This window comes from Euprymna scolopes, chromosome 14 (genome assembly GCF_053919585.1).
Source record: "Euprymna scolopes isolate OS-2025 chromosome 14, ASM5391958v1, whole genome shotgun sequence".
In the NCBI taxonomy this organism is placed as follows: Eukaryota; Metazoa; Mollusca; class Cephalopoda; order Sepiida; family Sepiolidae; genus Euprymna; species Euprymna scolopes.
The window spans coordinates 32,629,054-32,655,732 of record NC_136495.1 but is presented as its reverse complement, the minus strand read 5'-3'; the positions used below and the strand labels follow the sequence as shown (position 1 = coordinate 32,655,732).

Genomic DNA, 26,679 nt, shown 5'->3' with positions numbered 1-26,679 from the left:
TCAGATTAGTACGCACAAGTCAAACGACACTGCAACCACCAATTTCTGTTGTTCGTTCATAGCATTTGCGCGTGGGAATCCTGCCAGCAATTATCAAAGTTACATTTCGGTCAAATTTTGTGACAACCCCACCCCCACTCACAACATGGAGTGTCTATTCTGAAAAGCCGTTCTCGGAGTTGTCAATTACGGAAGCCGTTCTAAACATGGGGAGGTTTGGGATTGAGTAACAACAACCGTACTACAATTTTATACGCAGGGGGGGGGCATGCTACCACTGGGCAACGCCGATTACAGGGTCCTGCTAGTATTTACTATTTTATTTTTTTTATGTATATATATTTCAAGCGGTCCTACACTCTTGATCACAACAAAAAAGTACCAAAATCAAATGTTGTAATCAAGAGCGGAGGATTACTCAAAATATAAAAAATAAAATATTAAATATAAAAACAACATCGTTTTTATGCTTCAATAACCACACAAAGAAAAAGCACTCTGGCCTCTAAATAATGTCTCAGCAGCCCCAGTAGGTGTGTCAGAAACTGACCTTACGAATGCATGAAATAATTCGACCCCTTGTCTTTCCAAGCTTATAACTACTCGAAAAATGTAATTCCACCTCTAATTTTTTTTTTTCAATTAAAGGAGCAAGGACCAAGGGTTCATTTACAAAAAAAAACAAAAAAAAAACGTGGTTTTTAAAAATAAAGTTTTAAACTTCGGATTTTAAAGGCAAATTTCTAAAAAAAACCCTGTTTTTTGTTTGCTTTAAATTTGAATATATTATTTATTGATCTTTTATCTTCAATTTGTGATATATAAAACTTTGGTGAGTAAATTAATTATTTACTTTTTAATAGACATTTCAAAATGGAGGGGGGCGTGAATTAATTCGACCCTCTGTCTTTCCAAGCTTATAACTACTCGAAAAATGTAACTCTAAACCCTAATTTTTTTTCAATTAAAGGAGCAAGAACCAAGGTTTCATTTAAAAAAAAAAAAAACGTAGTTTAAAAAAAAAAAGGTTTTAAATTTCGGACTTTACAGGTAAATTTCTAAAAAACACTTCTTTTTTTGTTTTAAATTTGAATATATTATTTATTGACCTTTTATCTTCAATTTGTGACGTATAAAACTTTCGTGAGTAAATTAATTATTTACTTTTTAATAGACATTTCAAAAGGGGCGGGGGCGTGAATTTAAAAAAACAAAACGTTTGTCTAAAATATTATAATCGGTTTATTGGAAAGAGCATAACATTTCACATTGACCCTGAAAATATTGTAAAAATTGAATCAATAGAAAAATTTTAATAGATTTTTAAAGTTTAAAAATTTAAAAATACTTAACTCGTAAAATTCAATTGATTTCATTACTGTTTTTTAAAAAAATAATATTTCTATTACTTCTTATACAACTTTAATAGTTTATTTTGGGAGTATAATCCATAAAGAAAATAAACAACCCACTTTTAAAAGAGAAATTACGAGTTTTTTATATTTTATTCAGTTTCGTGTTAGGGGTGTCAAAAATTCCCCAAAAAGTCTGATATATCTACAGCCCCAGTGGCACGCCAACAGAGGCAGCTCTGGTTATTAGTTACAAGCTAGACTCTTCTCAGAAGATTAGAAAACAACGACTGGGAGTGCGGACCTCCTAGAACTTCACCGGACCGTACCCACACAGAACAAACCACCTCAACCAATGGCTTAGCATCTGTTGGCTTTTAGGAAAAGAGCTACGTATAAATTAACGTAATAAATCTAAACGGAATTTAAAATCCTATAACCTCGTTACTTTATTAGCAACTTGAACTGATTAAAAAAGATATATAACATTTTTTTTGTAATATATATTGGCTTAGCAACAACGACAACTTACTTCGTATAACTCTATCTTGTATCTACTACCTGAAAACAAGCTGACATTACAATAGTGAAATTTCCTATTAATATGATGTATTGAAGGGAGATCACTCTGTATAATAACTGTTGATAATTCCTTTAAAAATTTTGCAAGATAAAATCAATTACAGAATGCTAGAAGCAAAAATATGATAATGTGTAATCTTGTAATATTTGAATTATTTTGACTTCTGTTCTAATCTTAGGGTTTGTTTTTTGTTTTTTTTTGTTGTTTTGTTTTGTTGTTTTTGTTGGGTTTTTTTTTGTTTTTGTTTGATATTTTTTTTATTGTTTTGTTTTGTTTTTTTTTGAGGGGACGGGTCATAACGTTTCGGTCGATGTAACTTCAGACCTTCTTCAGGTGTATCTTATTTAACTTGGCAATCTTTTTGTTGAACTCGTGAATCTTTCACTCGAACTCGGGAATCTGCACAGAATTTCGAATGGAACCGTTCATTTAATATACAGAGATATCATGCTCTCGTCTCGTCAGCCATGATCGGGTAGAAGTAATTCGCAATTGTATTCTTTTATCGCCCGTAGTAAGGATTGAACCTGCAAGTTCCAAAAGAGTTTTATTTAGGACTGAATTTCACCTGGTACTTTATCCGTTATGACAGGCTGCTATCCTCCTCTTTATTTAACAAAAGTCCCGTTTGAAATTCCATGCAGATTCCAGAGTACAACAAGATACACTTGAAGAAGGTCGAAGGTCATATCAGCCGAAACGTTATAAAAATAAGACTCAGGATGAGAACAGTAGTCCAAATAATCCAAATAATCCAAATTATCAATCCTCATCTCAAAAATTCAGAAACCCCTGTAATTTGTATGGAGTATTGTTGTCGCATTTGGGCTGGTGCATCTGTTGCTAGTCTATCATTTCTGGATAGGGTTCAAAAACGTCGCCAACGTTATAGGTCCAGAACTGTCATCTAAGCTTCAGCCTCTGTCCCATCGACGAAATGTTTCATCCCTCTGCCTATTTTACAAGTATTTTAATGGTAGATGCACCAACGAACTACAGGCCCTTGTGCCCCCCTCAACATAAATATTCCGACAAACCCGATAAGCAGCAAAGTTCTACCCCTACACAATAGAGATCCGCAGATGTCAGAAAGCTTTCTACTCTAATTGTTTCTTCCTCAGAACTGCTAGACTTTGAAATTTCCTTCCAGGTTCTTGCTTCTCTAATTGTACTGACATGTAGAAGTTCAAGTGTAATGCAAACAGGCATCTTGCTGCTCAACTCCCTACATAGTATTCCTGCAACTTATGCCCCATACAGTAGCCCCTACATTAAAGTGGCACTGTGCCTTGCTTGGGTTCAAAATATAAAAACAAAAAAAAAATTGTGGGTGGAACAAATTGTTTAATTTTTCTTTTCTTTCTATTTTATACTAGCATTTCAGCCCGGCGTTGCCCGGGTGTTTGGATGTGTATGTTGAGCAAAAAAAAAAAAAAAAAAAAAAAACAGTGGTAGTAGAAAGGCAGGCTCGAACCCGTACCGCGAAGGAGGAAAAGAACGGGGAAAAAAAACCTGACATCTTTGCTTGGAATTTTTTGAAATTTTGCACAAACATTAAACATGATATGAGTAAAAAAGTAACAGCACGGATTTTCCGGAAGAACTCCGGTTGCCCTCTTAGGGGTGCCTTTGTGTTAAAATGGCTAAAATTGACATTTTTGTGCTTATTAAAATAATTTGATGCCTTGGATTTTTATAAAACTTTCTGAAAAGTTGTAACTAACTGATTTCTATATAATTTTGTTTGTCTATACTTCGCAATAACTCCTGGGTGTGCCCCAGTGGCTCTTTTAGGGCTAATAAAAACACTCCATTTTTGGGACTATTTTACCATATTTGTCCAACATTTTATGTGTATGTCTATTTAGCAGTTTTGCATGGTGTTGAACTCAAATTTAAATATATTAAGGCCTTAGAGACTCTTGGGGCTGAGTGTGTGTGTGGGGGGGGAGAGAATGATGGACAGTCATTTCTTTTTTTGCATGGTGCAGAACTCAAATTTACATATGTTAAGGCCTAAAACTGCACTATTTGTTAATTTTCACCAGGATTTGACGTCCTCTAGGGACTTTTGGTTTAAATGGGAGTGGGGGGGGGCAAATGCTGAACTTAGGCATTTTTATATGCCTCATTCACTGTGCACTGTTTACTTTTAAATGAACAGTATTTTAGTTTCAACTTACCTTGTTTAATATTTTTTATAAATCATTAAAATATAATTAAAACTTCATGAAATATTTTTTTAATTTATTAAAATTATTTTTTTATTATACATATTTTTTTAATCAGATAGAACTTTTGTACAGCCAGATATTTGAAGAAAAAAAAAACATAGAAATAAAAATTACATTTCTCAAAAGAAAATATATTTTAATCTGTAAAATAATTAAACATAAAATGTAATGTCAATAAGGATTTTGTTCGTTTTTACTTGAAGGTGGCAACTTATCATACAACGGGAGATAACTATTATTATGTCAAATTACAGGAAATTTATTCAGTAATTTTTACAAAAAGTTTGTTTTTAATAATCTTTATCGATTCCATTTTTATATTAATGTGCAGCTTATGCGAGCAAGATCCACACCGGACAAATTAAATCTGTTAAGAAACAATAAAACTGGGTAAATATTTCTTTTGAGCGAAAGTATTTTAAACGAAATTTTATGATGTATTTGAGTTAAAAATTTAATAATCAATCTGTAATATAAGCATATAAGTTGCCGTAAATATTGGTTGTGAGTTAAGTAATAAGAATCAGACATCTTGTTATTTCAAGAAGTAAAGTACCTGACTGGACTGGAAACGAGTAAAACAGATGGGTGCAAATCGAGAGTTCAGCAATAATTAAAACAAAACAAAAATATGATGTACGTACTCGTCATGAAACAAAAAATATGATATTCCAAAAATCAGATAAATTGATTAAGTATTTTCTTTTATATACATTTAAAAAATCATTTTTTACGATTTTTAGTGATTTTAATAGTAATTATAGCCATTATAATGATGATTTTGATCTCGCTAGTTCGAATTGTATTGTCTCCTTTTATTTATTAAATATTGTGAATCAAGTCACAACATCATTATTTACTCATAAAATTTAATTTTCTTAGTTTAAAAAAGCTACTTGATCAATTTACCTGATTTTTGGAATATGACATTTTTATTCTGTGATGGGTACATTCATCATAACGATTTTTCTTTATTTTTGTTTTTTAATTAGGTTGAACATTGGACTTGCACCAACAAATGTTATATCAAAGAACACACTTTAATTTTATTTATCTTAGTCCCTTCCGGTTAGTCAACTACATCATTCTGAAAAATATTTTAAGCAGCTTTGATATAGACTTAATTTTCATTAGTTGTGGTACCAGAAACAAAAGTACAGTTGAAATTTTTTTTTCCACTGGAATGAATATATTTCTTAGTGGTATGAAAACATGCTAAGTCTGGAATTTTTTTTTTTTTTAAATCTATAAATTCCTAAAAGTATTATATGAAATTACATTTTTAGTGCTGTTTTTCTTTGGGTTTATTTTTAATGAAACTTTGTTTTCCTTTTCCTTTTTAAAGGCAAAAGTGGTGTACCTTTAGCTAAGTAATAAAAAAATGTTTTTTTTTTTTTGTTTTTTCTTTCATTTCCATTTCAACACAAATAAATAATCTTTGTTGTCTTTATAAATAAACATCACCTGTTAAAATAAATTGCTGAAAAAATATCTCAAAATGAGTTATCCTCCTTGATAAGAAAAGTTGACACCTTAAAGTAAAATAGGACCAATAATTTGTGGCCTATTGTTACTTTAGAGTGGCATATTCTTATATCAAGTAAGATAACTTATTTTAACTTATTTTTATGAACATTTTTCATTGGCTAGAAACAAAGATTTTTTATTTGTTTTGAAATTGAATTAATAAAATTACCACTCGGACATAGGGATAGTTGTAACAAATTTTGGTTAACTGCCCTAAAAAGTTCGAATGGATCGAAAACGGGAGATCATTTTATAGTGAATTTATATGCGAAACTGATCCCTCTATCTAAATGATCGGGCTCAAGAAGATTTAGGACCCTAAAGAAAACATTTACCCTATATTCTCCCATATTTTCATTTTATTTTTAGGTTTTGTTTCATTGTTTCTTAAAATTCGTTGAAATAAGTTATTTCCTTTGATATGACAGATTGCCACCCTAACGTACAAAAAATGCTGGAATTTGTATGGTGACTTTGTATGATTAGTTGGACAAAGGATTCGCAAAGGTACTTGATTTTCTTGCTATTTTGTTTTTGAATTCTTAACAGATTGTCTATTATATTCAATTGCTGAAAAAAAATAAAATCTAAAAATTAGTTGAAATAGATTATCTCCCTTGATGTGAAAATTCGCCATCCTAAAGTAAAAAGATGACTGAATTTGTACTGTGACAGATTATTTGTACAAAGGATTCACAAAGGTTTCATAAGGTACTTGATTTTCTTGCTGCGTTGTACTTTGGATTCTCCAAAGCCTTGTCTTCCGTCTGTACATGAACACACTAAACATAGCGATCACAATGAAAAGAACACCAGCAACCACAGAACCTCCCATGAGGCCAACATAATGGGATGAAGATTTCTGTTTGACCTGTTCAGCCCCCGGTAAGAGGTTGACATTAATCCTTTCTGAGTCTTCATCCAGACGAACAGTATCCTTGATTTCTGTTCCATCATCAGGCTCAATGATCAAGGGAGATTCAGGTCCATCGATTTCGTCCACTGTTTCCAGCTTTGGCATAATGTCTATCTTCTGGGTGGCTTCTTTTCCAGCGCCCTCTGCTATATCTTCGCGGGTCACCAACGGGGCGCTGCTGGTAGCAATTTTTGGGATAGCCGAAGAGGGACACATTTTTTCCTTTGCACCGTTTCCAGCTGTGGAAAAAAAAGTTTCAGAAAAAATTAAATAGAAATAAAAAAATAAGTGTTATTAAAAAAAGTAATTTAAAATATATAACAACTAGAAAATTACTCGTTCCAGGAAGGGGAAATTAATTCCCAGAATAAAACAGTTTTAATGTCCCTTTACAAATATTAAAATCAAGAGATAATGATACAAAACATGTCTAGAATACATATTTCAAGTTTTATTAAAATCCATTACGTGATTTTGAGTACAGAAAATGTTTAAAATTTGTGGCTTAAGCTTAAAGGATCTTAAGAAGAAATTGAAATTCATGGAATCTTGTTTAATTGGGGTATATTTCATGTAAATCTGGAACATTTAAATTTTTAAATGGGAGGTTGTGCCTATATTATACTCCATAAAAAAATCTAAAGAAATTGCAATTTAGGTTAGAGAAGAAATACTTTGACAAAATGGATATACACACAAAAACACACAGACATAGTGAATTTATATATATATATATATATATATATATATATATATATATAATAAGGATTTATGAAAGGACTAGGATGAATCAATAACTTGCCACCTCAGAGTTGAGAAGATTTTGCAACAAGAAAGAATCAAGATAAACAATTATATATATATATATATATATATATATATATATATATATATATAATTGCAACGTCTTATCAGACGAGTGCAACTTCGTCAGACACTTAAAGTCCATGAGCCCAAAAATGACTTCCATCACGACAGGACCATTTTAATAGAGAAATGCCTGAGGGAGTATCTTTGTACGACAGCTAAGTCTCTCTCTCGGTTCAAAATGTTGAGATCTAGCAACAAGCAAGAGCAAAATAGCCAGCAACAAGTTAAACTGCAGACCAGCTTAATGCGGGTACTGATCTCCCACTTTATGGTTTTCTAAATCAGAGATTTGCTTCTCCTAGAAAGGTTGCCTTCACCACAGCTTACGGGAGCCCTCTTTACCCCAACACACACATACATACACACAAACACACACGGTGCTAGTTGGCCATTGACCCCAAAAAAGGGTACAGTCGCCCTTTGGAAGGTCTTGTTTTTAATCCTTTTTTTTTTTTTTTTTTTACATAGGCATCACCACTTATCAAGGCCAAGAGGCCACTCAAGGATAAGGGTTAAAGAGTGTACAGTAGAAATTGGACAACATAGTAATCATTATTAATGAAAATTTGGTAAATTTGATAACTTATATCGAACAGCTCATCAAGAACTTATTTACGTTAGACTTGAACACAACCATATTGTAGTCAGCCGGAAAGCAGGAAAACGGAAGACAATTCCACAGGCGTGCAGTTCTAAGAAAGAAGCTTTGTTCATGGACTCTACGTTTAGGTTTAGGCACAGATAAAGAGTGGGGGGAATTATTGATAGTGTGTACAGCTAGACGGGTGTTTCTTGTGAAAGTTTGGCGAGGGGGGGACCATAGATTGAAGCTTAGTCAAACACTTTCCATGAAAATAACGATACATTAGAGACAAACTCGCAACATCTCTTCTGTGAGATAGAGGTTGCAAGGAAGAGAAAAGGACATCTCCTATGAGGCTACGAAGTCTATTTTGAACTCTATCAAGGCAGGACAAGTCCATTCTAGCAGCTCCTGCCCAGATGTGGCAACAGTATTCCATCCTTGGACGTACCTGGCTCTTATATAGATAGAGAATAGCATCAGCAGTGAGATATTTACCGGATCGATAGAAAGATCCCACCATTTTTCCAGCAGCCTTGGCAACAGATTTGATGTACGTGTTCCATTTAAGATCAGGAGTAATGGTCAAGCCCAGAAGCTTGTCAAAACTTGAGGCCTCCTGAAGACGAGAGCCATTCATTTCAATTGATGCCAGATGTGGATCAGAATGTTGATGATGTAAAGAGAGAAGCTTGGTTTTAGATGCATTAAAAGTAACCAGCCACTCCTTTCCCCATTGTACTACGTGCTCAAGATCAGAGGAGAGAGAATTGGAGAGAACTTGGTCGCTTACTGTCTTAGATGTGCTACCATAAATGGTAGTGTCGTCAGCATAAATGTCTACAAATGATGTAAGGATGTGATTTGGAAGATCATTAATGTAGATCAGGAAAAGAGTTGGGCCCAGGATGGACCTCTGAGGGACACCGACATTAATACTGTGAGCTTCTGATTTTTTCCCCTCAACTACTACTCTTATGAACCTATCAGAAAGAAATGATTTAATAATTGAGAAGACATTTCCAGCTATACCATAGCTGGAGATCTTGTGAAGTAAACCTTTATGCCATAGCCTATCAAAGGCCTTAGATATGTCAGGGAGACTAGCCACCCTCCTCACCAAACAAGTCTGGTGGGGGAACCAGTTTAGTCGCCGGTGACCAGACCATGAGGCAGGTAGTACTGGGTTACATGGTACCAGTAGCACATGACCTCACACACACACACACACACACACACATACACACACACACACATAAGTTAAGTGGTTGTATTTAAATTCTGAAAAAACAACATATAGACACATATATTCGAATTAAGAATTTATTGTTTGACAAAAGGAATATATAGAAGGGGTTATGTTCATTTCCTTAAAAAAGATTTTGGAGTACATCTACCAAAACACACTCAACGTACCAATGAATATAGCTGCCCCGTATATCTTTAGGGAAATCAATAAGGAGCAACCATGCTTTTCGTTATATGGGACTACTGCCTTCTCCCCTGAACCAATACTCTGCCTACCTGGATTTATAACCCCAGAGGACATTGTACTCCTTCCAATAATGGACTGCCCAGGTTGTATCAAATTCCTTTTCCTATAATTATTTCCATATAATTATCATTCACCACTCAAAAAACTATTTTCAATATTTGTACTGAAAAGCAAAATAAGTGTCTATTCACAGCTGAACATTTTGCTAACCGCATTTCATTTCCTCTGATGATATGAGCCTTTATTGAAAATTCATGGATTAAAGAAATCAACATAACCCCTTCTATATATTCCTTTTGTCAAACAATAAATTCTTAATTCGAATATATGTGTTTATATGTTTTTTTGTTTTTTTTTTCAGAATTTAAATACAACCACTTAACTTATATATTGCTCTATGCTTAAATATTGAGCTTCTCCTTTTTGTCTAGGATGACTTTAGCACACGGCATGCTGGTTGATATGTTGTGGATTCTCACTATTGCCTACCCGAACCAGATACAGAGTTTCATACATCAGTCGTGGATGCTGGCTACGTGTAGAATGGTTTCGATAAAACATTTTTCCGTGTGGTTGTATTTTGCTACTAAAATATTTCTTTTCTGTCTCTTTTAAATCAGCAGCATTCGTTATAGTACTAACCTTGTCTCTACGATTCAACATTTTTTACTTGTAGAGAAAGAGGGGAAGAGGAAAGGGATGTGTAGGAGGTTCTCAGCTGACTGTTGCTCACACAGAGGGATAGATAGCTTTTTATATGTGTGTGTGTGTGTGTGTGTGTGTGTGTGTGTGTGTGTGTGTGTGTGTGTGCATCTATCTGTTTGTGCTTGTATGACAGCTCTTCAGTGTGACTAGACATCTGGAGATTATCTAAGAACGTTACTTTTTTTTAAATTGGTTGGTCTCAGCATTATTCTCCCATTAATGAGGTATTTATTTTATTTCAAATGAAAACCAATCTGTGTGTGGCCTTACTTACAATCAGATTGTAGCGGACCTGAACAACAATATGTAAAAAAATATAAAATAAATTTCTTTTTAAAATAGAATGAACAAAAGAAACACAGAATGGCTTACCTGAAGATTCGGAACTGGCAGTTCTAAATGTAAATTTACCACCTGAGTCAGGTGTATATATTGAGTGATCTTAGCAGTTGGGCAGTTTGGCTTTTTTTTCTAACCTTTGTAGTCCGGTAGTGCTCTGGTGCAAAGTTGAGGAAGAAATTACCAATTTGAGACCCATTTTAAATTCCTATTTATCAGACATTGTTCACCCATACCAATCCTTCTATTCACATGCATTGAAAACATGTTTACATAATAATAAATAATAAACTTCATAAACAATCCCCTCTAACCACTTGAACATGTTTGGTTATCTCCTGTTTTGCCATAAAGACTCACGGACTTGGAGTCTATATTAGAAACACCCTCCCCTTTACTGGAGAATCCAATCCGGAATCATACGACCAGGCCTTCATGTGCTTTAGATTAAACTTGTAACACAGCATTAGTTACTTATATTTTCTCTAATATTCTCCCTCGACCCAGGACTGTAGATTCAGCAGTCTCCCTAGATACTATTGCCTAAGTACATGTATTTAGTGGCTTTAATGTCGATCACAGTAATTGGCTTGGTTACTCTAGTTACACAGATTCAGCTGGCAGCATCGTAGATAACTTTTCTATATCCCATTACCAGACACAGAATGTGACATTCCTGACCCATGTTTCAGATAGTAAGGATTAGCAAGCCTCACTTCTGGATCTATTTCTGACCACAGTTCTCGAGGATTGTGTAACAAATGCCCATTGCTCACTCGGGATGCTAACCACATTGTGATATTTGTAGGCATCACCCTAAACTCTCGAACCCAAGTTAAAGAGTCATTGCATAAAATGACAAGGTACTTTAAGAAGGCTTACTGGGAAGCCATTACGCATCCCACTAGGGATTCCCCATTGAATAGTATCTTTTCACTTCCTGTGGAACAGTGTGCAAATGAGGGTTTAGAATGGTTCAAAGTAGCAATTAAAGCACCTGTTCTCATATGGGAGTTCTATAGCAACCCCACTCTCCCCAATGGTTTACTTCTACTTGTGCAGTTGCCATTGCTCAAAAGCAGTACAAATTGGCAGAAGTATATAAAGACTAGAAATAATTGAAAAAGTGAAGGCATACCGAAATCAGCAGAAAAGAAAGCGTATTGAATCGCAGAAATTTGAAACTCACGACTTCTGGAAAAATTATAACAAAAGTGAAATCCATAACCTTTACGGACTTCATTTTCGTATAAGCAATATTGCCTGAAGAGATCTCTAGTTATTTGTAACTGGCTGGACGAAACATGCTCATGAATGTGTAGTGACATATTTAAAACAAATAAAAAAGTATACCTTGTCCTACTTTAATATTAGGCACTCTTGACTTAACCTCATTAAAACTTCATCTCCTGAAAATATCAACCTGGAATAATTATATATATATATATATATATATATATGTATATATATATATATATATATATATATATATATATATATATATATATATATATATATATATATATGACTGGCTTAGCGCAAGTTCACGATTTCTGGTCGTTTTTATCGACTGTTTTATTTATATAGACTAACTGCAGTGACCCGACGTTGTCCAGGAATGTAGTTACTTGAAATCGTTTTACTTTTTATTTTTTGTTTTTGTGCCAAATATTCTTTTATTCCAGTCAAAGGGAACTAAGTTTTTTTTTATTCAATTATGGAAATCGTTCCAGATAAGGCATGAGGTTATTTGATGTAAAAAGATTTTTTAAATACCACATCAAAGTCAAAGACTAGCCAATGCATGTTAGATGAATATATTCCAATCCAGAAAACAGCAATTCTTCCCCCTTTGTTCGAAACATCGCTTATGAAATGTGAGGACTAAAGGCCAAAATAAGGGAAGGAAGAGATACGATGTCCACTTTCAGCTCTCCTTAATAGAGAGTTATGTCCCTTTTTTTCAGATGGCGTCCATTTAAAAATAATTTTGACAGATAAAGTATATTTTATTCTATTGTAACAACATGCTGCAAAGCTCCAAAATAAAAACTGATGATCCAAAATCAAATGTTGATTTTGAAGAAAGAAAGCTATCAATGACAAAGATGAATGAACTGACTTTACTTTATCTATTAGATGAATATCTACACTTTCTGTGATTAAAGAAAAAAATTCCGACAAAGAAACTAAAAACAGAAAGGATTACTTACCATTTGCAATATTCCCGATTGCGATCATAGAATCTCCACTGACTTCAGCATCGATGTACACACTAATTCTTGGGTCAAAATGCTGCAAGAGATAACATTATAATAAGAGAAATTAAGAAAAAGAATTAATATATTTTTTTAAGTTTCCAGAATTTATTCCTGTAAGCTAGAGATTTACTTCAGTAGTCAACTGGAAAATTCTGACATGGTTAAGAATGTGCAGATTGTTAGGTAATCTCTTACAGCTTAACAATAATAAACTTCACAGACGTAAAAAAAATAAAGCTACTAAATCAAAAAAGTGAGATCTCTATAAACTGCAGGCACAGAACAAAATTAATCTTCGGATACTTATTTAGTTATTTATTTTGAGGTATTTTTCTTTTCATAGTTATTTATATACTGATACAGCTTTTAAACTAAACAAAATTAGCATACACAGAATTACATCAACAGCCAGAAAAAAAGGCTGAACAAGAAAGAACATCAAAATTAAAACGAGGTGGCATTTCATCAGGAATAAAATGGAATAACATTTCAAGCAAGAAAACATTCTCTTTAGAACCCTGTCTAAGAGTGAGAGATTAATAGCAGATGCATCAGCCCAAATGTGACAACATGTTGAATAATGGCTTTGTGAAGGTACAGTATACTCTCAGTCGTAAGTAATTTTCTAGCACAGTAGAAAGAGCTGACATTCTTTGCAGCAGCCTTAGCAATGTTTTCAATATAGTTTTTCCAATTCATGTTCCCTATGAACGTTAAGCCGAGAAGTTTGAACGAAGTACTATGAGGTAATGTATTATTAATATTATCAGACCACTAGTTTCAACTGATTTTAATTGGCCTAGTGCTGCTGTATTTTGAAAAAAAAATCACAGCTGAAACATATATGCACATATGCATCCAATAATGTTTATATGGATAAAGAAAATTATTCTATCATACCGGTCTGCTTGTTGTTGGGAATTATTTTTTGAACACCGGAATTTCATTGGATTAACATCTAGGAAACCACAGCAATACTGACATACATACATACATACGTATATATATATATATATATATATATATATATATATATATATATATATATATATATATATATATATATATAGTTAGTCATTTACTTGAAACGTACTCGGTTTGTATATATCAACCGTAATGTAATAAAAATCTTTCTCATAAATAATTTTTTTTATAATGAAAAAATAATTTATATAAATTTTGTAAATTCTGAATAAAGCTCAAGCTAAATGAATGAGTTTTTATTGGGTTTCTGAGCATATATCAAGTTTTCCCCGTTGGTCATTTCTTACTTTTCAAAAGGTATACATTACAATGTTGTTTCGTACTGCGAGTAACACGTTAGTCGTAATACGAAACAATATTGTAATGGATACTTTCCCTTGAAACTGTATAGACCATCTGTTCTTTGTAATGCACATAAAAGACTGTCAATTTGCGGTCAGAAATAAATAATATTCTCCCGTCTTCGATTTCTTCCACAATCATTAAGGAAGAAGGAGATTATGTAGAAGAAAACATTATTTAAGGTTGTACGACCGGAAGCTTTCAATGAATGCCTTTTTATTTGGTTCAAAAAAAGTTTTCTCAATTGATTAGTTATTACTTTTCAAAAGGTATCCATTACAAGATTGTTTCATATTGCGACTAACAAGTCTGTAAAATTATGTTATTGCTGCATATTTAGTCACATACTCATCAGATATTTACCTTAAAAAACTTATAAAAATTTTGTAAACTTGTTAGTCGCAATACGAAACAATATTATAATGGATACCATTTGAAAAATAATAAATGACCAACTGAGAAAACTTGATATTTGGAACGTGGAGAATTATTATATTACACTATATATATATATATATATATATATATATATATATATATATATATATATATATATATATATATATATATAGGTGTGACTTTTAAAATTCGACCATATAAGTTTTATATTAGAAACAGAAAATTTACACACAATTAACTGAACGTTTATGTCGACTTTATGCCATTTTAGCCCTTGGGAAGAACTGCAGCTCCAAATTGGTTCACGCCCAGCAAATCCATAAAGTACGCCGACTGTAAGAGACATGTTCCCGGTTCCTTTCATCAAATAATGAAGTTGGAAGTCAAATTCTTTCAGTCTGACCAATAAAGTAGCTCGCTTACAAGTATCTTCCGACAACATTAGGTACCCTGAATCATAAGGAGAAAAAAGATTCTTAAAATTATTAATGGTTTTGAAAGCCTTAACAATGCTCATTGCAAATAAAATGAAATAGCTGTTCATTTTTTTTTTTGCTGTTTTTTGGGGTTTTTTTTTTCAATATAAAACAAAGCACAGGATCACTAAGTCATAAGGGGCTACTATTTGGGACTAGATTTGCAGGCATACTATGTAGGAAGTTGGGCAGCAAGATATCTGTTCAGATTACACTTGAACTTCTGTATGTCAGCACAGTCAGGGAAGCAGGAGCAAGGGAACAATATGGCTCTATTTAACTGAACTTATTTTTAAATGGAAGCCAAGAATGTCATTGAAAGTTAAAATGAACCAACCATATGCAGTAGGAGACAAAAGATGCGAACGTTTTTATTTGACAAAGCAAAATTGTACTTTATATATAATCATCATCGACATCATATTTGGCTGAACGTCCGTTTTACACGTGTAACATTACACAGACATTTACATAAGTGTTAACATGTAGACATTTCCGGACCCAACACGTCGTAGCAGAGTACGTCGCAAGGAACATAAGACAAGTAATTACTCGACTCCTTTTTTTTTGTAAAGACGACATTTATTTCCGAGCACTTTCCCGAATAAAAGGTGATCGCGCTCCATCTCTCTAATCTTTGTCATCTTGAACGTCGTTTCGAACATCATCTCGAATGTGCTCTCAAACATGCTCTCTTGTCTGTGCACACATTCTTATTTTTAGTCTTTCTTTTTTTCCTACTCTGATGTCATTTCACCCATGGCTTGGCTTTTGCATACACGCTCACTCTGTTAGACATGTTGGCATGTGTTGAATGGCTTTTAGAAGATGACTTCCAAACGAAACTATTTCTGGTCAGGTATTTATTTATCCCTCTTTCTTTCATTCTGATCACTTCCTCCTATGTTTTCGTTCCATTGTGAACTGACCCTGTTACCTGCACTATTCTAAATCTACTAACCGAAGAACTCTAATCCATTCTTTTAAATTTGATATATCATCGAAATATCCTGTAGTGCATACATTTCCATACACTGTCCAGACTTAATTTTTTTTCTGAGGTCATCAATATTTTAGGTTATAATAATCTATATAATTATAAAACTCAAATGACCTTGTAACGATGTATGTAACCCACTTTCCAGTTTACGACATCCGGTTGCGCATGCACGCGTAACCTGCGCACTGAAATATTAATGTTATTATTTGGAAATTATTATTTAACATGGGAATAGTGGGGTTTAAAATAAACCAAAAACAAAAGAACAATTGGGACGCTGAAATATTAACGTTATTATTTCGAAATTATTATTTAACATGGGAAGAGTGGGGTTTAAAATAACTTAAACGTAATACAGAAATGAACGATGTAAAAAAAAAAATAAAGCAGATATATCAAAATTTGAATTTAAGTATAAGTATTATAGTATCTGTTCAGTGCACATTTACCTATACGAGGGACGTGCAATAAGTAATGCCCCTGACCCACTTCTAGTTGTCTGATCTAGCTGAAATTTTGCATGTGAAATGATTTATATCTCTACGGGTTATGTGGCAAATTACAGCTCTGAACTAATTGTGGCTTTTGTTTTACAGGTGTTTGAACTGAGTCCGATGTGAAATGAAGCCTGTTGAATGTCGAGCAGTGATCCAGTTTTTGTATTTGAAAGGACGCACACCACAGGAGACTTTTGATGAAATGAAAGAAACTTATGGTGATAATGCCCCATCATATGATCTTGTAAAACGCTGGCATCGTGAATTCAAACATGGCCGGAAGTCTGTAGAAAAAGCTCCCAGACCTGGTCGCCCCCCCCCCTTCTGCCATTGATGAGCCATCTGTCCGTCAAGTTGAGGCTGCCATTTTGGAAGATCGGCGCATTACTATTCGCCAAATAGCCCAAGATGTCAAGATTAGTACAGGGTCTGTGGAAACTATCATTCATGACTATTTGCATATGCATAAGGTGTCTGGCAGATGAATTTCCAGGTTGCTCACACCATTCCAGAAGCGAGAACGCGTCGAGTGCTCGAGGATAAATTTGGAGATGTGCCAAGAAGATGAGTCAAAGTTTTTCAAAAGACTGATTACACAGGATGAAACCTGGGTCCATCACTATGATCCAGAGATCAAAGCCCAGTCAATGCAGTGGAAGTACTTGGACTCACCACCTCCAAAGAAGGCAAGGGTGCAGCCCTCCGCTGGCAAGGTCATGCTCACAGTCTTCTGGGAACAGGATGGAGTAGTGATGACAGATTTCCTGGCAAAGGGTACCACAATTACAAGAGCCTATTATGCTTCACTTTTGAGGAAATTAAGGGAAGCTATCAAAATCAAGACGCGGGGCAAGATCAGCAAAGGTACCCTCCTCCGGCAAGACAACGCTCTGGTCCACAACTCGCATGTCGCCAGATCAGAAGCATGTGCATGTGGTTATGAAATTACCTCCATCCTCCCTACTCTCCTGACCTTACACCCTCTGACTTTCACCTCTTCCCAGCTATGAAGTTGTTTTTGAAAGGAAAGCGTTTCTTTACGTCACAAGTGTCACGCTCATACATGAAATGCATAACTCTGGGTGGTTCCTATGTAGAGAAAGACTAATAACTGTGTCAAGTTCCGTTGCTCTACTGCTATGGGAAGTGGGTCAGGGGCATTACTTATTGCACGCCCCTCGTAAGTATGGCCAACCACTTATAATTCAGTAACTGTAAATTTATTTTCAAAAATAATCAATTGTAATAAACAGAACAACTCATAGAAATCTATCTATATTCTTTTTTCATTTTAATATACTTTCATAGAAATATTTCTGTTATGTCAAAAAAAAACTATTTTCTTTACGTCACAAGTGTCACGCTCATACATGAATTCCATAGCTAATATAACATACTGACCCAACTGGCCACGGGTAGTCTAGTCATATTATAAATTAAAAAAAATAACCTAAAATTTTTTTTAAAAATAAGATTATTATAAACTATAAAGTAATATCATAAATTACTAGCTAGACGCCCAGCATAGCCTAGTCGTACAATACGTTTAAACATGATATTTTAATTTATGCAGATTGCATGTGTATCATTATAAAATCAATCCTCTCTTGATTATTTTTATTACAAGGAATAATTTGCCCGGTTGACTTATTCGCAAAAAAATTTTTTTAATAATGATGATAATGTCGTTCATCAAATTCTGTCTGTCTTTGTTTACATTATCACGTCAGCTTGACGATCTTAAAAATAGTCTTTCTTCTTTTGTAGATGAAAAAGAAGACATTTTACTGGAGAATATTTTACATTACACCGGCCAAGGTTACGCCAGTGAAACATAAAATATTCCCCAGTAAAAATTCTTTATATCTATAAGAGAAAGAAGACTACTTTTAAGATCGCATTTTTTTCGATTTTTAATACTTATCAGATGAATTTCTGTACAAAACATATCTAAGAACTCTGCCAGAAATATAAATTATCTTTGTGTGAAATTTTGAAAAGATAGGCTCAGCCGTTTCAGAACCTATGAGAAAGGAACTCTCACACACACACACACACACACACACACACACACACACACACACACACACACACACATACACACACAGTGACTTTTATAGAGAGAGATAGAGATAAAATAATATTATAAATTATAAAATAATATTATAAGTTATAAAATAATATTACCTGTTTCTCCTAAAAGTGAAGTATCTTTTACGTGTTTGAAATGGCATAGGTGGTTGATATCTCTCCACTGGCAGAGGTCAACGTTGAAATCGCATATTGTATGGTTTTTTACTGTAGAGGAAAACAAACAAAAAGAGAATAGTTAATGTTTTAAATTCTCTAAAACATTATCCAGATGATGAGGGATTTTGTAATTATAAACAACAACTTCTTCAATAACTTGTGTAATTTATTACCTGTTTCGTATGTCCCAGCTCGTTTGACTCATTGATCTAGTGATGGTTTATTCACTGCTTTGATACCTCGATATAATGCAGCTTCCTGTTCAAGTAGCTTTTTTCCAAGAACTATAGGCTTGTGGAACTCTCTTCCTGCTGACAGTTTCTTCTACTTCTTAACAATGGTCTTTTCAAATAGGCGTATCCTGTTTTTGCAATAATCATATTTATTCTTTTTATCTTCTTACATCAACGGGCTTCATGCCTTGTCTGGAGTGATTTCCATAAAAAAAATGAAGTTCCACAAATTCCTCAATGATATTCAAATTCAAGAAAAATATTGACTTATATCCATCTTCCTTTATTCTATCTAGAAAATAACTATATTATTATATATGTATTATTGCCGTTAGAGAGAAGGTGCAAACATTGCAATGCAATAAAGTTGTCTACTGATGTAATGAATATGACGAAAAGAATATGATTGACTCGTTAAACTATAAATACCGCCTGGGAAGATGTTGGAAGATACGTCAAAAGCCTCACGGTTATACAAGTTCCAACCACGAGTACGTGTTTAGTAAGGCAGATAACTAGATAAATGAAGTAGCTAAGACCACTCAGTTACTTTAAACAAATATATCCTTTTTTCACCTACAAAGCAAAAAGGAATAAAAATCGATTTCAATCATTAAAGTATTATATTTACCTATCATATAACTAATTAACAACAAAAATTAATTTCAATCATTAAAGTATTATATTTACCTATCATATAACTACTTAACAACAAAAATTAATTTCAATCATTAAAGTATTATATTTACCTATCATATAACTACTTAACAACAAAAATTAATTTCAATCATAATAATAAATCTAGATTTAGAAACGTTTTATTACTGCAAAGGTTAAATATATTTTTAATCTATAATTTTTAACTCTCAAACTTGCCACTAATCCTATATGTTTATTTTGTTGTTGCTGATAAGCGAATTAGACTTCTGCACAGGGTCCATTAAAATTTTGCTTCAGGATTATCTGGTTAGCAGGTTGTATCAGTTAAGATAAAAATGAAATGTAATAAGTCTTCAAATGTACCTCTCCACCGTACTGTATATCAATACTCTATGGCTGACTGGGATGGCTTCCGCACACTTATATCTGATCTGCCTTTGCATTCCATGTTTAAAAAGGATGTGTCCTCTATAGTATCAGACCTGACCGAATGAATAATTGTAAGCATAAACCGATTCCTACCATCCAAAAAATTCCAACAAAAACCTAATAGCCAGCCATGGTTCTCCCCAGAATGTGCTGCTGCCATTGCACACAGAAATCACTTTTTCCATAGCTACCAACTTAATAGATGTATTGAGACTAAAGCTGCTTTCAGGACTGCCAGCAACCACTGTAAAAGAGTAATAAAAAATGCAAGATCCAAAGTAGCTGAGCAGCGGCTTAGTTCCCACCAGTTTTGGCAAATAGCAAACAGGATCCTGAACAGAAGCATGCGTTCTCTCCCAACCATCATCAATCGACCTGAGGTCATTAAAAGTAACTATCCGTTAGACCTGCATGATTGTAGGTTCACCTGATACCGAGAACAGCAAGGTCCAGCAGTTGCGTACGATGTCTGGAAGGTACTGTTGATGCAAACAGTTGCTTGTATACTGTGCAAGGACAAATAAATAATACCCCAAACAGAACAATATGCACCACATTTGTGGCCTCTTAAAAAGATTTAAATTAAAATATAATGCATCTGTGGAACACAATATCACACAGCTGCTTCCCAGCTGACTACAACATGGTCGTTTTCAAGTCCAATGTTCACAAATTTTTGTTGATCCGTCCTCTTAAATAATCAAAATTTGCCCTTTTTAAACCATTATTACTGATTCTCCCAGTGTTTTTTCATTATTCATCTAACAAACTCATTAACCCTTATCCTCCAGTTGCTTTTGAGCTTTGATAAGAAGAAAGTCATTAGTACACAAAAAATACGATGATTCTATCGGTGGAGTAGTAGAGTAAAAATATTAAATGATATATATATATATATATATATATATATATATATATATATATATATATATATATATATATACACTTGTGCCCGATATTATTCATATCCCCCCTTGAAAATTGAGTTTATTAGGTGTAACTTTGTAAGAATTTATTGTTTACGTCCATATTGATGCATGTTCTTAATAAACCTCTTCTGATCATTTTTGTCATTTTAAAATCTCGGGATACTTGTAATAAAAGAAATATACAGCTATTTATAAAATCTGCAATGTTCAAAAATAATCATACCCCCTTATTTTTTCAGTATTAATCGAGTTTCTGACTGTTTGTTTCCTGTTTGATTCTTATTTTGAATGCTTTTATACAACCTTTGATTAATTTCATTTCGTTTTTTTGCATTTTTCAGAAATTAAAATGATATCAACTGAAAACCAATAAAAGAATAAAAATTATTAGAATGGGGAAGAAAAAAGAGCTTAGTAATGATCTTAGGACTAAAATTGTGAATTCACATAAGGATGGTTTAGGTTACAAGTCAATTTCCAAGAAATTTGAGGTCCCTACAGCAACAGTACAGAGCATCATCAAAAAATTCCAGAGCCACCACACAACAAACAACTTGATTGGTAGAGGAAGGAAAAGGAAACTGTCTGCTAGAGCCACCAGGAATATTGTAAGAAGTGTTAATGCAAATCCAACCACCACTACTAAGGACATTTTAGAAAATCTGGAGTCTTCTGGCATAAAAATATCAAGGCAAACATTGCAAAGGACTCTGCATGAAAATGGTCTGAAAGGAAGAAGACCAAGAAGGACTCCATTGCACACCGGAAAACACCTTGCAGCACGTCTAAAGTTTGCTAGGACCCATGTGAATTCTCCAGAGTCCGTTTTCTCAAGTATTTTGTGGACTGACGAAACAAAAATTGAATTGTTTGGTCATATGGATGCTTCTTACGTTTGGAGGAAGAAAGGAGAAGCTTACAACCCCAAGAACACCATACCCATGGTGAAACATGGTGGTGGTAGCCTAATGTTTTGGGGCTCCTTTTCGGCTAGTGGTTCAGGTAGTTTGGTCAAGATAGATGGAACCATGAAGAAGGAGCAATATTTGGAGATACTCCAGAAAAACATTAGACAGGATGCGGAGAAGCTCCATTTAGGACCAAACTGGGTCCTTCAACAGGATAATGATCCAAAACATACTGCCAAAATAGTCAAGAAATGGTTTGAGGATAATCAAATTAATGTTTTGGAATGGCCTAGCCAGAGTCCCGACCTGAACCCTATCAAAAACCTCTGTCACATATTGAAAACTGAGGTTAAAAAGCGGAAACCTAGAAATTTGAGGGATTTGGAGAACTACTGCATTGAAGAATGGTCAAAAATCAGTGTTGATGCTTGTAAAAACCTTGTTGATAAATATCCAAAACGGTTACAGGCAGTTATTAAGAATAAAGGGCATGCTATTGACTATTAGTAAGAGAGGTATGAATAATTTTGAACTAGTGCCATTATTGTTTTTCTTTGTATAATGTTTCAAACTTGCATAATTTATCTATTTGTTGAGTTTAAATTAAATGTTTATGCTTGATTTATTGTTTGAAATCCCTTTAATATTGTCTACCTTCTGGTTTGAGCAATATTCTTATAGAAATCTCAAAGATCCGAAGGGTATGAATAATATCGGGCACAAGTGTATATATTAGTGATGGGACGATTCCAATATTTTTCCTGATTCCGATACAATTACCAATTCTGTACTAAATTCCCGATTCCGATACAATTACCGATTCTGATTTTTTATAAATCTCTAATTATTTAACTATAAATTGTTATTTCCCCCAATGTTCGGAAAAAATACATGCTAAATATGCAGATATTTTCATAAACGTCAAAATATACTTGTGGAGAATGATCTATCGATTTTAGTTTTACTGATATAATAAAATCAATAAATATTTATTATTTTATCATTATTAGCAGCAATGGAAGATTTTACTTTAAACAAAATCAAATAAAAAAAACAATTAAAAGAATCGTTTTGGCATCGAAAAATAGACATCAATTTTTCCAATTCCGATACTGATTCCGATTCTGAGTAATCATCCCAACACTAATATATATATATATATATATATATATATATATATATATATATATATATATATATATATATATATGTGTGTGTGTGTGTGTGTGTGTGTGTGTGTGTGTAAAAGTGACCATGTCTGTGTGTGTGTGTGTGTCTGTCTGTGCAGAATGTTCTCTACCAAAATTTGTCAATTTTTAGTCCACAAACTTGAAACTAGATATATAGGCGATTCACACCTGTGCAAGAAATTTAATTTCGTTTTTAGCCGGTAAAAAATAGCTGCTAGGGGGTCAAAATTGGAAAATTAAAACTGGGCAGGTGTAAATAAACTTAAAGTGCTCCTGTACACATGTGCAAATATACAATTATACATTAAATTGAATTAATTTTTAAGTTTTGATGGTAGTGAACACCACTTCAGAGCTAAATGTTTTGGTTTCGATTCTAGCTGATAGCACCCAAGTCATATTTTATTTTAACTTTTGAAATCGCTACTATACATTGGGATCAATATAATAATCAATAGAGAATTAGCTTTAAATTAATAAATACAAAATCTGCATAAATTAATGTATCATATTTGAGCGGACTGCGAGTATATATATATATATATATACTCTTTTTCATCTCAAGCCAAGCATATTGCCACTTGGATGTAACGGGTTACCATTTGGTGCCGTACCTAACAGAGAACTGTGAAGAGTTGAGCAGTGAGATGTCTATTCAGAGTAGATTTAAACTTCTGCAAGATAGTACAGTCAGGAAAGCAGGAAACAGGGAGGGAATTCCAAAGTCTAGCAGAAACTACTCATAAAAGGAGGCTTTCCGACATCTGTGTCTTCAACAATGAAGAGTGAGATTTTGTTGCTTGTCAGATAAATTGAGAGTATGTATGCACAAGGGGGCACAAATGCTATCAGTTCATCAGAGCACATTCCATTAAAGTACTTGCAAAAAAGACACAAGGATGCAACATTGTGACAATGAGAAAAAGGTTGAAGCTTGGTCGATAGTGTAAGATCTATTGGATTTAATACTATTTTTGGACCCTGTTTATGAGGGAGAGACTAGCGGTAGATGCACTAACCCAGATGTGGCAAAAATACTCCATGCATGAGCGAACTGTGACTTTGTAAAGCTATACGATGCTCTCTGGTGTAAGTAATTTTCTAGCGCAGTAAAAGAAACCCATATTCTTTACAGCAGACACAGCAATTTTTTCAAGGTATTTGTTCCAATTCATTCTTCTATTGAATATTAAGTCAAGGACTATGTAGAATGAGCTCTCAGATAAGGTGTTATTTGTCATGAGAATTGTTGGTTGAGAAGGATTTTGTAGTTGTTAAAGGAAAGAAGCTTAGTCTTAGTAGTATTAACTGTTACCAACCATTTATGGCCCCATTCTATTATAGACTGAAGGTTGCTAAACTTCCCTCCCTTAAAAAAATATTGTAATAGCAGTGTGGAACTCAGGAACTTTTCTGTCAAACTCAGGAATCTGTATGGAATTTGGAATGGAACCTTTATTTAATCCATGGGAGTAGCATGCTCTCGTCCCATAAACCATGACTGTATAGAAGGATTAAATATTTCACAATTGCATTTTGTGTGTCGTCTGCACTTGGGATTGAACCTTCAACATCTAGAAGGGTGTAACTTACAACTGAATTTTACCAAGTACTTTATCCATTATGCCTTGTACGTACAAAGATACAAAGCTAAAACAGGTTCATATTAAATCATAGAAATTATAGAAATAAATGTCGAGCTTGCTTGGTACTTTGATCAGTCATTTGAAAATACCAGGTCTTATAAAAAACACCCCATTCAGCTGCAGAAATTAATTTCTGGGAGGATAATTGGGAACAAACCAACGTTCCTGTTCTGAAAATGGTTTAGGCTATCTGTTATTTGATTTAATTTATCTCCCTACGATGGAAAACTTTAATGCAGTGTCGTTTTTTATTGTGGAGATAATCGAGTACTCTGAAAAAGGGACACTTTGAATCGGGAAATAGAATAAAATGATGTCCCCCCTAGAAGGATGTCTTCTCCTCTAAGAGATGACAGAACAGATAGGTTACATTTCTATTTCCCTCCATGATGAAAAACAAAACAAAAACAAAGAGTAGGCAGCCTCTTCCGATGGACAACAAACACATCTGCTGAAACAATGTTTCACAGGGACCAAAATGCTACCGTGCTAGAAAATCAATCACACCTGAGAGTACCTATTTACAATGCCTCCCCATAGGACAAAGTTAGACATGAGGGTTGGTTTTTAACGTGGAGAAAAGGAACAAAAATAAAAAAAATTGTCTCAGTCGTGAAGGATTGCTATTTCACTGAGAGAAAACAAGAAATTGAAGTGTAGCATCTGAAGAACAGATACTACACTTTGAGGTATTTATTTGCTCCCCCACCGAGAAAATTAGGCACAAGGCCGATTTTTAAAGTGAGGAGTGAAGGGGAAATGGGGACCAACTCTCCCGGAAGTAGGGGAGCTGGATAGTGACAATTGGTATGAAGGGTTTCCCCTATATTGACCAAGGTCTTATATGTAGGGTCGCCCCCACATATGGTCTTTGCTTGCAGTATCTGCCGGAACAGATGGTGTTTATTTGCTCCCCCACCGAGCAAATTAGGCACAAGGCCGATTTTTAATGTGAGGAGTGAAGGGAGGGGGAAGGGAAAAAGGGGACCAGCTCCCGAGAGGTGGGAAATGGGAGCTGGTTAAAGGTCAGGCATGTGGGGTTGCCCCCACATCTGGTCTTTGCTAGTCATAGCTAGTCATAACTTGCAGTATCTGCCGGAACAGATACTACACTTTGATCTTTATATTTAATTTATTTCGTTTAAAGAAAAACACTTTGATCTTGGCCAAAAGGCCAAGCACACCTGAAAGTATCCTATATCTTTACAAAGCCACAATCCGCTTATGCTTGGAGTATTGTTGTCAGCTCTTGACTGGTGTATCTACCACTACTCTTTTACTCTTAAACAGGGTCCATAAAAAGAATCTCAAACCTAATAGGTCCCAGCCAATCTCCAACGTCTGTCCCATTACCACGATGTTGAATCCCTGTGCCTATTTTACAAGTACTTTAATAAAATGTGCTCTGATGAACTGCTAGCACTTGTGCTCCCTAAACGTACATACTCCCGAGTAACCTGACAAGCAGCAAAACTCCACCCCTTCACTGTTGAGGTCCCTAGATGTCGAAAAGAATTCTACTCTAATAGTTTCTTCCTGCTTTCCGACTGTAGTAGTGCTAATGTAATGTGAACAGACATCTTGCAGCTCAACTCTTAACAGTCTCCTGTTAAACATGATCCCAAATAGTAGCCCTTTATATCCAAGTGGTAATAAGGTTTGTTTGGAATGAAAAATGTTGTTTTTTTTTTAATTAAATACACATACGATCAGATATTGCTTCATCATCTTTAATCTGCTTCTCCCAACTGGCAACAAATGCATTTGCCAAAGATAAAAAACAAAAGTATTTGCCTCCCTACGAGGACAAAGAGACATGGTCGGTTTTTAACGTGTTTACTCCAACTATTCAGAAATGTAACACACTGGAC

The 26,679-nt window shown here is 34.1% G+C and overlaps 1 protein-coding gene across 1 annotated transcript in view; it reads right to left on the bottom strand.

Moving 5' to 3' along the window:
- Nucleotides 1–4,172: 4,172 nt before the first annotated feature.
- The window catches only part of LOC145292935 (uncharacterized), a 45,722-nt gene continuing 23,215 nt past the window's right edge, over nt 4,173–26,679 (bottom strand). Inside the window, exons 6-9 of the mRNA XM_080139105.1 lie at nt 18,751–18,861; nt 14,823–15,040; nt 12,818–12,899; nt 4,173–6,851 (exon numbers count right to left, since the gene is read on the bottom strand). Coding sequence (XP_079995231.1) covers nt 6,373–6,851; nt 12,818–12,899; nt 14,823–15,040; nt 18,751–18,861 — 890 coding nt within the window. The 3' untranslated portion in view covers nt 4,173–6,372. The remainder of the gene's footprint in view (nt 6,852–12,817; nt 12,900–14,822; nt 15,041–18,750; nt 18,862–26,679) is intronic.